General features: G+C 32.2%; 1 protein-coding gene across 6 annotated transcripts in view; it reads right to left on the bottom strand.

Annotated features, from left to right (window-relative positions):
- Window positions 1-13,394, bottom strand: part of LOC150074896 (paired amphipathic helix protein Sin3a-like) — a 285,756-nt gene that overhangs the window by 111,909 nt on the left and 160,453 nt on the right. For all 6 annotated transcript variants that reach the window (XM_090389366.1, XM_090389363.1, XM_090389365.1 and 3 more), the window contains exon 11: window positions 4,144-4,301. In XM_090389366.1, coding sequence (XP_090245492.1) covers window positions 4,144-4,301 — 158 coding nt within the window. The remainder of the gene's footprint in view (window positions 1-4,143; window positions 4,302-13,394) is intronic.

Raw genomic sequence — 13,394 nt, 5'->3', positions numbered from 1 at the left:
ACTTGCATAAACATTTAGCAACATAATTTATTTGGATTTTAACGAGTGGAGTTGCCTAGGCTTCAGTGTTGGACCCCACCCCCTAACTATTTTAAATATTAATTAATGATACTGATGTAAGCATATCAAGTTTAACGTCTAAGTGCTACCTAGACCTAGATAAATTAGGCAGATGAGCTGAAAAATGGTTTATCACTAATAAATGCAAGATACATTAGGTTGATACCAAACTCAAGGTATAGGAAAATGAAAAGGACCTAGGCATAACTGTACAGTCTGACAATGGCAGTGCTGGACAGTGCAGACAGACTGCTAAGACAACTCATGGGACTGTGTCAAGGATATACAGGAATTTTGCCTGCAGCGATAAACAGCTAATTATTCTATTGTATAAGGCAGAGGTTCCCAGACTTTTATACCTTGAGCTCCCTTAAAATATTTCATAAATTTCACATGCCCTATAATTTGTCCAATTATTTTCCCAATAGTGCATATATGCAGGTATGACATAAAATCTCAAAGAAATAAAATATGAATAACAGAAATAAATAAAAAATGCTTTGTACCTGGATTAGTGGGAGAGTTTGTCTATATGTGCAGAAATTTGATTTCAGCCAGAGTGATTTATTTTTGGAAAAAATTTCTTGATGTTGTGATTAGTTTGAATAAATTTAGGGGAGACTTGAACAAATTACAATAGAACTTCAGAATAGCAGCACTTTTGAGGATTAAAGGTGCCATTATTTTGATTTTTCTATTATCTAGAAAGTTTCATTTTTAATACATTTAATACAGAAATAATGAGGCTAAATAAGAAATAGAGAGATTAAGAATGCAATTTTATTAACTGCACATAAAAAACATAAACATGTTGATGATCCAATATTATATTCTGCCATTAAACTCCTGCTTATGCCCCGTTCTATTTTCTTTATTATATCAAGTTTAGTCTGAGTGGGTGGTACAGTGGTATTATCACCGTCCTCACCACACTGGGTGGAAAAGGCCTGGGTTCAAATCCTGTTGATGACACGAGGAACTTTTATGGGCTTGTTTCACTCCGTGGCTGAGTTAGTCAGTCTCAGGCATTGATAGCAAGGTTCCCCCCCCCCCAGAAACTGGGGTTCTTCGTCCAGCAAACCAGGCAAATCAACCAGAGAACACATGCAATTTATAGACACAATAATGGGTATATGAATTAACTCTCCAGGCGACCCTAATGTAATAGTTTGGATTATATCAAGTTTGTCACTAAGCTTTAATGTTGTTCTTTTCTTCTCTGTATGAGGTTTATTAACCTTAGTGAGGGGTTTTTAATTTAAAATAAATGTAAAACAGTGGTATAATCCATGATATCAGTACGGAATTCACCTTCAAAATGGCGAATGTAAACAAATACAGTAATCGTGTGACTTCCCGTTTTCTTTTTTCAGCACTGCAGGACATCTGCACTGTATGCAAACATCTGATCTCAATGTGCCATTAGCTCGAATGTTCTGTTATTTCAACAGTATTAGAGACAGGAAAATGATGATTTTTTTTTAAATATCTAATGGTATATATGCATGTTTTCTTGCATTATTTTGCCATTAATACTGCAGAAACCTGCAGTATTAATCTGCAGTTTTCTGATCCACTTTATTGGTAGAGAAAGTGTTTTTATCATTCATTCAAAACATTCTTCATCACTTATTAGGCATAAACACTTATTAGACCTTCATCACTTGTTAGGCCTAAACAAAGTTCAAGTCATATATTATCAGATGGTATGTCATACCATCTGACAAAAACGAAGTACTCATTGAGTACTTTGTTTTTGTCCCATTAGCAGCTGTATTAACATACATGTTTCTTCATGTGAAATTAATGTATTCCAAGAAATCCTTGTCTAAAACAAAAATGCTTTTCAGAGTTCACTTTCCAAGCGAAAATAACAATTTTCATTAAAAACATTTTTCGGTAGAAAATAATATCATTGGAATTCATGGTTACATTTAACGTAGGAACAGGAATAAAATTATTATAACAGGTTTTATATCTCTACATTGACAATACAAAAACAAATAGCAAATCTGAAAATTTGGAAAGCATTGATAAAATTAATGTCAAACTCTTTATTAATAGACAAACTCTTTACAGTTATGTGTAACACAGAAAAAATTTCCACTAAATGGGAAAAAGAGTAAGTATCACAATACTAATTCTGAAAAAAAGGAGATACAAATAAGCTAGAAAATTATAGAGGAATAAATTTATTATGCACCAAACGTGTTGAATATCTTATGAATAATTTGGAATTTCAAGAACAAGGGTTTAGAAAAGAAAGAGCGTGTACGGATGCAGTATTTATATTGAATCAAATTAGAAAAAAAGGCAATTGAATTTAATATGCCAATACACCTACGGTCAAAATTTGAAAAAAGCACTTGATAAAGTAAGACTACAAGATGTACTAAACATATTAGAAAGAAGAACTATACCTAAAACCTTATTAGAATAGTGAAAGAAAGCTATATGGAAAATCAAACACTAATTAAACCTGAAAACATTATCTAAAGAAGTACTAACTAGAAAAGATATATGACAAAGAGATTCATAGAGTCCAACCCTTTTATTATGGACAAAATTATTAGAGCAATAAACGTGGAAGTTAAGAAAGGTGTTAAAATAGGAAATACAGAATTAAAAATGATGAATTATGCAGATGAAACAGTACTCCTTGCAGAAAAAGAAGATGATTTACAAATAGTGCTGCACAGATTTAAACAAATTACAACAAAATATAATATGGAAATTTCAATAAATAAAAGAAAATCATTAACAGTTTCTAAGGACACTGGAAAAGTTAAATTGTAATTAGAAGGAAAAATAATAGAAGGTAAAGATACTGAAATATTTGGGTATAGAAATTAACAGCAGAAATAGAATAGTAGAAGTCATAAACCAGGCAAATAATGCTAAATAAGCAGGATGCTCAAATGGTAATCTTTGGAACAATAAGGACCTAACAAAAGAAACAAAAAAAAGAATACAGAAAGCAGTTATAAGGTCCATTTTGATATACGGATGCAAAAATGGAGCTGAAACAAAAAATTATGCAAATAAATGAAACCACAGAAATGAAAGAAAGTACTATGTAAGATTACAAAAAAAATCATTAAGAGAAAGTCTGGAATTTTGTGATAAGAGATGAATGTGAAATTGAACCCACAAGCTATTGGAGAAAAAAAAAACCAGAAGTTTAAAGTGGAATGAACAAATCAAAAAAATGAAAAAACACAAAATTAGTAAAAAAAAATAAATAAATAAAAATAAGGATCTGAACATCAAAAGACAAAAGAAAGACTAGGAAGATCCAAATTAAGGTGGAAGGATGCAAAGAGGCTGCAAAACTGAATGGACATAACTGCAAGCTTAACATACAAAGGAAGAAGTTCAATACAGAAATTTGTCTACTAATTTATGTAAATGTTTATATTTACTATTAATTGGAAAGGCAGATTAGAGATTGCGACAACTATTGGAAGATTAAGATAATTTGTACATAAAATAAGCATTATAAAATCCATATTATTTGAAACATACATGAAATGTATGTTTACATTTCATTTTTTTTTTATTTCTGTTAACACTGCAAAACAATTAAAACATTCGAATTTATAACAAAATAAGAAACAAATTGCTACAAGTGAAATTACCACATATATGTTTGGTAAAAAATTACTGTTTATAATAAAGGGAGTGAAGGATGTGGCGAGGAATCCATGTAAAACTTATGCCTGACTGAGTCTTATTTAATTTCAAAATTTAATACATCAATAAAACCATGTACATGACCAGACGTTCCAGCCCACATCACTTAATCTACTCTCTAATCAGTGGCTGAATAACAAGAATTGAAGATAACTTAGTTAATTTCAATCCTTCTAAAATGAAATATACATTTAAAATAATAAAAAATAATCAAAAAAATACACTTTATAAAGGAATAAATAAATTTTTTTTGCTTATTTAGTTAAGCACTACATGGTCAAAATCAGATATCCAGCAATCTGATATGGAGGAGAGCATGATATTATTACTGCTTATTACTGCTATTATTAATGAATCATAAGTCAAGAAGCCAAATAAAAAAAAAACAACCTTCTTATAGCCTTCTGATGAATCACAAGAGAACTTCCACCTAATGAATCATCAAGATGAAAGTCTGCTCTTTCTTCTAGATTCATTTTGGACACCTTTTTCTGCACAGATTCTAATGCTCGAATGGTCGCTGTATTAGCTTCCAATGCAACATCCAACTGAGAAAAAAAAAAATTTTTTTTACATAACATTCTGTTACATTGCAAAACAAAACATTCGAATTTATAACAAAATAAGAAACAAATTGCTACAAGTGAAATTACCACATATACTATGCTCTTGGTAAAAAATTACTGTTTATAATAGAGGGAGTGAAGGATGTGGCCAGGAATCTGTGTACAGCTTATGCCTGACCGAGTCTTATTTAATTTCAAAATTTAATAAGCCATCAATAAAACCACGTACATGACCAGATGTTCCAGACCACATCACTTAATCTACTCTCTGATCAGTGGCTGAATAACAAGGATTGAAGATAACTTAGTTAATTTCAATCCTTCTAAAATTCAGTCCTGTCTTGTAAAAAGGATTCTTCTGCTCTTATGCTTATCTTCAATGATACTCAGATTTTTAAACACAATCGCATATCTCTGATGGCATAAGCACATCATAAAGATTGCTTCCTTTGCATTTAAAAAACTGGATTTTCTCTTTTGCTCTTGGTGTTACTTTTCTTCTAAACAGCTACTCACTCCATACAAATCTCAAATCTGTCACACCATGGAATACTGTTCCCACACCTGGAGTAGTGCCCCCGTAATTTCTTTCAGGTTTCTAGACTCCATTTAAAAGAGGGTAGTTAAGTTAATTAATGATCCATACATTACAAGGTCTCTCCACTCTGTCTTATAGATGTTTTGTTTCTGCTGCATGCCTTTTCTATAGTACTTCCATGGGCACTGTTGTTCTGAATTGGCTTCTATAACCCTCCTTCCAAACAAGTCTGAACACGTTCCACAGCCAATCAACATCCATTTACGTTACTGTGCAACTTTGAACTCACAGAATCAACTTTTCTTCTCCCTCATTTTATCCCTTCAACTTCCATTTTCTCAAACAACTTCCCTTCACATATATTTCCTGAAAATTACAATCTACAGAAATTGAAGTTTAATGTCAACAAGTATTTCCTTTCACCTTTTCAATCTATGCATGGTAATAAGTACTACACATTCTAATACCTTTTATGTTGGGAGTTTTCACTAAAAAAAAAATGTGGTGGTGCATATACCCTCACCCAAGGCTGACTAACTCCATTTCATGAAAAACACTGCATAAAACTTCCTTGTCCTGATTGTATTTGAACCCATACCTTTTCCATATAGTATGAAAGAACAGTAATCATAATCACTATGCTACCAACAAGGTTGTTAGTACATAAGTGATTTTCACTGTATGTGTGTGAGTTCAGAGGAGATGGTTTTCCATTAGAGGTCAGCTGTGTGGAGTGAATTTCTTCATGGAATTTTGAAATTCCATAAAAATTAAAAACTTTGATACAATAATATCCTCTGCATCTATTTATGCATCACTTGATTCAATTTCAACAGCTTCTGGATTCAACTGAATTCTGGGAAATTCTGGCTTTTGTAAACCTATACTGGACAATCTCCCGCTGAGTGTGTCTACCATTGTTTGGAAAGAAAGATTAGAGATGGTGGCACCCTGGAAGATACAAGACAATTCGTACATATAAAGACATATTATCTGAAACATACTTGAAATGAATTCGAAAAATGTATATACAGTAAAAGCTTGCATTAATAGACCTCAATTTAATGGACTTTGGGAACAAAATCCACCAAACTAGACTTCTTATTTGTGACATGACTGTCATAGGCTGATTGTATTTGCCATTCATTAAAATATTTTAAAAATAAAGCAAATTTAACTCATAGCTAATGAGAAGGCTGCCTTTCTTTCATTTATCATTGCAATATGAGATAAATAAAATACTGTATGACACATTTTATGACCACTGAAGAAATGTCAAAATATTGCCTAATTGTGTTTACAGTTCTTGCTGTTATAAAATGCAAACAAGCTGAAATTCATATAAAGTAGGAATGTGTTCACTGTACAAGAAACTCATGCATGAGAAAAATGAATTCTGCTTCCATGAGTGTGTCATAAGAGTTTCTTATAATACCATCTTCAAGCCAAAGCTGTCAAAGGTCAGAAAGCTATTAGAAATGGTTATAAACTTAATTTTGTTTTGTCTACAAATCCTGAAATGCAGCTTTATTAACAACAATTAAGGAAATATTATCCAGAGACAGCATCAGAAAATCACCCTAAAGCTTGCAAGGCTTCTCCAAGATTATGCTACTTAAAAGATTTAAATCAGTAGAGAGTGCCAGATATGCAAATTTTTAAAGAATTTTTTTTTTTTTTGAGAGGAGGGCTGTTTGTACTAAAATACTGTCCAACCATTTAGACTATTTAGTTCTTCATTTTGATATCACTTTAAAAGAAAATTTAATTTTAAAATGTCTGCTGCTTGTGTTCTTGGGAAAGTATGCCCTTTAACATAAGTTGTTAATGGGTTTAAAAAAAAAAAAAAAAAAAAAAAAACATGAAACGAGATTTGTACAACAGGTTTATTCAGGCCATAAAATCATTACTAAATATACTTTTAAGCCTAGAGATTGATTTTCTCGTTTCTGAAGAAAAAAGAAGCTTCACAGCCAACTCTGTTCATACTACTAACTTTATTTAGTTCAGTTCTATTTGGGGACATCTTTGGAAAGTGCGTAAAAGACAGACAATTTTTTCAGCATACTCACAAACAGATTAACCTGGTTGCTATATTAGTCATACAGTGCAAAGAAGCTACAAGCTTTATGCTATACTAGACACACACCAAAAATAAATAAATAAATAAAATAATCCCGTTGGCTAAAGGAAAACTTTCTAAAATCCAGATTACAATTGTTTCTCCTTAATTTGAATTCATTACCCCTAGTTTCAGCATCATTTACTACTGAAAATGTTTCCTCTTCATTCATTTAGTGCCTTAGCATGTATGTATAATGTGCCTACAGTCTTCACCATGTGTCCATCTATTTGTTTGTCCATCCATCCACATGTAATAACTCAGCTCCTAGTGAATGGATTTTTGTGAAATTTTATATTTGGACTTTCTAGAACAATGTGTTAAGCCAGTGGTTTTCAACATTTTTTTTAAAAAACAGCACCCCTAAGTAATTTATTTTATTTTGCAGCACCCCTACTCAATTTTCTGCCTGTTAGATCTGATTCTTTCCATGTGTGTGTGTGTGTGTGAGAGAGAGAGAGAGAGAGAGAGAGATTAAAAAATGTGTTATATGATAGTTATTACAATAATATAATTATAAAAATTACACTTCATAATACAATATATATACAGTATATAATTTTATTCTTTAATAAACTAGAGGTACTAAGTAAACATCAATTATAGATCACCACAAAATTAAAAAGATACTGTACACCTTTTTATAATGAAATAAACATATAAATTAAAAAAAAATAATAAGTTTAAGTAACTTAAACCCAAATTATGCAGCACCCTGGTTGAAAACCACTGTGTTAAGCCATCCAAATTCCATTAAAGTTTGGCCAATAGAAATTTCACAATTATTATTTCTTTGTCTGTCCATCTGTATGTAATAACTTGACTTTCAGTGGATGAATTTTTATGAAATTTTATATTTCACTTTTTTAGAATGATTTGTTGAATCTTCCCAAATTTCATTAAAATCAAATCAAATCTGGAAATTATTTCTTTTTCCATCTTTCTACATGTAATAATTCAACTCTCAGTGGATGGATTTTCATGAAATTTTATATTCTCCTCTCTCTCTCTCTCTCTCTCTCTCTCTCTCTGTTAGAACAATTCGTTCAGCCTTGCCATCACTAAAATCGACCAAATAGAACTCCAGAAATTATTATTTTTTTATACATTACATAAACTATCCATATGCTATACATTTTAGCTGAAGCCCTGGATATTATGTTTATTGGACGTGAACATGCCACCACATTGCCCCATTCATTCCTCCAAATTGGAGAAATGAATGGGAGAATGTGGTGGATGTGCAGAAATGAAATGTCTTCAGTTCATGTAAAAGTTGTTGATTTTTCACTTTTTTTTTTTTTGTTTGTTAATAATTCATATAAATCATGAATTATTGCTATTTGCTAACATGCCTGAAATGTAATGCACTGCATACATTAACTAACTTATTTTACCATTCTTCCAAGAGCCTTATAAACCTCAATTAGATCCCTTCTAAGGTATCTAGAAGCAAGCTTACACTATCTCAATCAGCACAGTTATTTAAGTTTTATTGCAATAGAAAAGTCTCAGAAATTTATGGATACACTATCAAAATATTGACAAATTTGAATACGTGGTAAATATATATATTTTTTTAGCTAGTTTCATATGGAAAAGTGATTCTATTTCCAGGAAGGGGGCTGATATTAGAAAATAATATTTGGTAAAAAGTGAGCATTGGGCCCAAAGAAGTTAGGAAATCATTGCTCTAGCGAATTCTGAAGAGTAATCATTAATTACAACTCTCCTTCTTTTCCTGTCATGTAACGAATGCCAGAGTAAATTGCCAGTTTCTGTGCAATTTACTATGTATTTTTATCTAAAAATATTTCATTTTAATGAATATCATCCTAAAGCAAATATCCGTTTAGCAGAAGCAAAATTCATCCTGCTATAAAGAATATAAATAACATGAAATGTGTAGAAGAAGAAAATCCTTAAACAACACAACATAAAATTTTTTTTGATCTTTGGTGGTGGGTGGTTGTTATTTGGTTTTTAGAAGCATTAGCAACTAAGGCGATATTGCTCTGGGGATATGCGGTGGTCATTCCCTGACCTTTCCGCATCCTCCATATTTGGTGGTCACGGGCTCGAACCTCGGTCTAATCAAGAAGTGTGTGCTACGCACTGCTGCTCCTGCCCACCTGGCTACAGAGGTGCCTTGATCTTTGGAGTTGGGCATCTAGTAATGCTGAATGATTTACAAACCAAGCAATTAATTGCCTCTTTAAGATTAGTAGCATCTGATCTGTTTACCTTCCTAAATTCTTACTAGTGTGATTTTGGGAGTGGAGGGATTGTTTATTCAGAGTTACATATTCTTTGGAATGTGCTGATAGGTGAGGTGCAAGCATTATTGAAATTACATTTGTTTGCAGTTTTGTATAAATAAGTATGGTTGTTTACGTTGTATTATCTGATGGTGTCTGCGCTTACTACTAGTTTCATAAATTTTAAAATGGAAGTGACCATAGTTTCATGATAATATTTTTCTTTTTTCCAGCTGTTTCAAAAGAGTTTAAAAGCTCTTAAAAACTTTATAAAAGTTTTGCTTCATTGAAAATAATAATTAATAACAAGTAAGAAAAACAAAATTTCTAATATTCTTGTCTTTCTATACATTAAAATAATTTTCCTACCTAGTGATATTTATTCAACCTATGGGAGAAGAGAGATGCAGGTTATGCAGTAATACATAACAAAAGCTTGTTTTACCTGTGGTATAAACAAGCTTCTCTCTTAAGCATGGTCATGTGCTATGTTTATCTAACACAACCAAGTGGGTACCATTTTTTGACTTTCCATGTATAACATATTTATTTAAATAAACTAAATGCAACAAGGCATAATATTTTAAGGGTTTAAGAATCTATATCTACATAACATCGGTGTAGATACACCACAGATAATTCTTAAAGGAAAAACTACGAACGTAGGTGTGAAAGGCACCCACCGATGAAAAGCCAACTAGCTTTGAAATGGTGCCATCTGGGTGATGGTGCCCACCAAGAATAAGTGACAATAGTCTTCTCTATTAGTGAAGCATTACTTATTCGAGGTAGTGCAATGCATGGTAACTCGTTGTGAAGAATAAGCACAATATGAGATATAGATGAAATGATGCTACCTTTCACACTACAATTGTAGTTTTTCTTTAAGAGTTATCTGATGGTGTATGTACACCGATATTATTATAGATATAGTAATGTATTTATGTATTCATAGCTGAGGAAGAGAGATACACACACAGAGTCGAAAGCTTCTGGAAGTATTTTATTTTTTATCAAAAGAAGCGACAGCAGCGAGTGGAAAACTAACAGGGAGCTAGTTTTTCATTAAAATTTTCATTTCATAAAATTTTATTAAAGTTTTTTTTAATGAAAAACTAGCAGGGAGCTAGTTTTTCATTAAAAAAAAACTAAAATTCAATAAGTAAGTTTCTTTCGATACAATTATTTTATATGCTAACTATTGTTCTGACATTTTTTACTGTGATTCAATGTAATTAAACTTCATTACTGACAGTATGGAGCTGTTTGGCTAGTTCAAACTTGTTGTATTAGTGGCAGTGCCTAAAATCATGATTTACTTAGGCAATTATGCACTACCTGTACTGTGTAGTATAGGTAATGCATAAATGTCAGTATTGGCAGATCCAAGTAATACTTTGTCAGTATCAGAATTGCAATACTCCATATTATACAGGAATGGTTTGTGGACAAATATGTTAAAAAGTTGGGTTGTCTGACTCAGAGTACCTCAAGTCCTCTGTGGGATAAATCAGAATGGCAGATCAGCTTGCAGCGAAAAATGGCCTTCTTCCAAACTGGCAGCTGCTACGAAGGAGGAATGAAAGCATATTTCAGCTGATACTTACTGGAAGTTGGTAGAAAGTATGCTAAGGAAAGTTGTAGCTGTACAGAGAACAAACATGGCGTGCGTGCGTGTTGTTATAAAAGCCCAAAATCTGGTAAATCCTAGAATTTACTGATTTGCTTTGGTAAAAGGCTGAAATTTAAACATTTACCAAAGTGAACTGGTAAGAAGCTTTTTATTAATTTCAGTTTTTATTAAATTCAGCATTTTTATCACTCATCTGGTTGTAACATAAAAGAAGTATTTGTTTATTACCAATATTTATTATAATATTACTTGGATGCAGAAAGTAAATTCATGTTAAAAATTTATTTTCTTTTTTTACATCTGAAAATATGAGCTTCAAGGTTTGTTCAAGAAAATGTCTTTTTTTTATCCTTCAATGCAAAAGTACTTTTTTTTTTCTGAAGCACAATTCACTGATACTTTCTTTCTGAAACTGTACTACGCATGTATAAAATATGCACATGACAACACTTACTGTGACTTTGATTACATTTAAAAAAATGTATGGTTATTTACATTTGTAATCACTAGTACTACCTTTTAGTCATTACAACTGTGTATATATATATATATATATATATACACAAGTTTGTATTAATATATTGAATAAAGCGTGCATAAATGGACGTGAATGTTACACAAAGTGCCAGTAACTAGAAGGGTGAGGATAGTTGAAAAAGAAGTGTAGTAGATATGTGAAAGGTGAAAGAATGTTAATAAGTTAAAAGTTATGGGCTAAATTACAAAGCTAATAGAAGGTTGGAGAACTGTAAAGAAAAATTAGTACAGCAAAATACCAATAAAATAAAAAAAAAATAAAATAAATAATAATAATAAAAAAAAAAGCAAGTGGTACAGCTGTCATCAGATATGGGGGGGGGGGAACATATTTAGGTAATGGTCAAATATAGGTAAGGTAAAAGTGCCTGATCTGATGTCAGCTGCAACAAATATTGATACATGATTAGGTATTTCATCAGGAAACTACACCTGACCATGTATCAAGAACTGTGTTTCTATACTTGTCCATAGTAGTAGAAGAAAAGTGAATGGCCAAAAAGCAACAAAAATTAAATTAGCACTTTCTAATACTGTATGGACAAGGTAGTCCCACCCAACACATTGTAATTCATTAAAGTAAAAATAAGGATCAAGTTAGAATAAATATGGTTAATATAAATATGTAGAATTTAGTGTAGGATTCAAAGGATTTGATAGTATGAACCAGAGCTGTAATGCTCAATATGTTCTACGTTGATATCAATATTTGTAAAATAATAAGAGAAGTTTACCTCAATATAATACTTAGAACACTTCTGTTATGATACTCTCCAGCAATTAAAACAAAAAAAAAACGCAAATCTTACATTACAGTAAAAATTAAAACTCAATTGAACACAATTAGAAAATTAAAAAAACAGGGGTTATCCCCTTGTTACAATAAACTGAATTAGAGTACAAGCTAGGGATAGGATAAAAAATACTACATCAACCAACAATCGTAATATTAAAAAATACTTTATTTCTGTCCCACATGTGGGACCAGGGTGTAATTGCGACCTTTAAGGCGTATTATTTGCGTACGACTTTCAAAGGGATTGTTGAGGCTGTGCAGTCTGATATAACTGTGAGGACTACTGGAAGTCATATAACATCCTGAATGCCATCACAAACATCGATTCTGTCTAGGAATAAGTGTCACACTCTTGCATGAATGGTGTCTGGTGTAAATTGTGGGCCGAAGCAGTGAGTGATTTTTTAAGGATTGAGCCAGTTTCGGAAGTGGCTAAAGATGTTTCTTGCATGGCTAAGGATGTTGGCATTGACAATGTTGATCCAGACGATGTTGACCAGTTGCTGAAGAGTGATGATGAGCCACTTTCAAGGGAGGAATTGGAGGAACTGACTGCACAACTTCAACAACATGAGGCTGACACGCCAGATGGAGTGGAAGAGTTGGAGCCAATCAGAACATTAAAAACAAAACACATTCAGAGTGCTCTTGCCAAAATTCATAGTGCATTTGATGAACTTTGTGATAATGATCCTGATTGGGAATGTAGCCACGGCATCCAAAGAGCTGTCAACATGATATTGAAGCCCTGCTATAACATCTTGGAAGAAAGAAGTAGGAAGTCACGGCAGACTTCAATACTACAGTTCTTGATAAAGAAGGGAAAGGAACCCTCAGAAGCCTCACCCAGGAACCTCCCATTAATGTCGCCCCATTAAATAAGTTTTCTGTTTATACTCCTGCATGACAACCAAGTCAGTAGAGTTTACAATAAATAGTCAATACAAATATTTATCATATTTAGTAGTCACGAGCTTGAACCCCGGTCACTCAAGGAACGCGTGCTATGCACTCTCGCTCCTGACCACTCGGCTACGTCAGGCTTACACCATTATCACATAAAATATCAGTGAAGTAAATACGTACTCAAGCAATGACTCCACAGGACCAAAGTAAGTTTAAATTTTATTTTATTAATTGTTTTATGCATAAGTATAAATAAAACGTGCATTAAATGTTTAAAATATTTAA

This window comes from Mastigoproctus giganteus, unplaced genomic scaffold, assembly GCF_048544385.1.
Source record: "Mastigoproctus giganteus isolate SK-2022 unplaced genomic scaffold, ASM4854438v1 scaffold_15, whole genome shotgun sequence".
NCBI lineage: Eukaryota > Metazoa > Arthropoda > Arachnida > Uropygi > Thelyphonidae > Mastigoproctus > Mastigoproctus giganteus.
The sequence above is the reverse complement of the archived record's forward strand: the minus strand, read 5'-3'. Positions and strand labels throughout refer to the sequence as shown.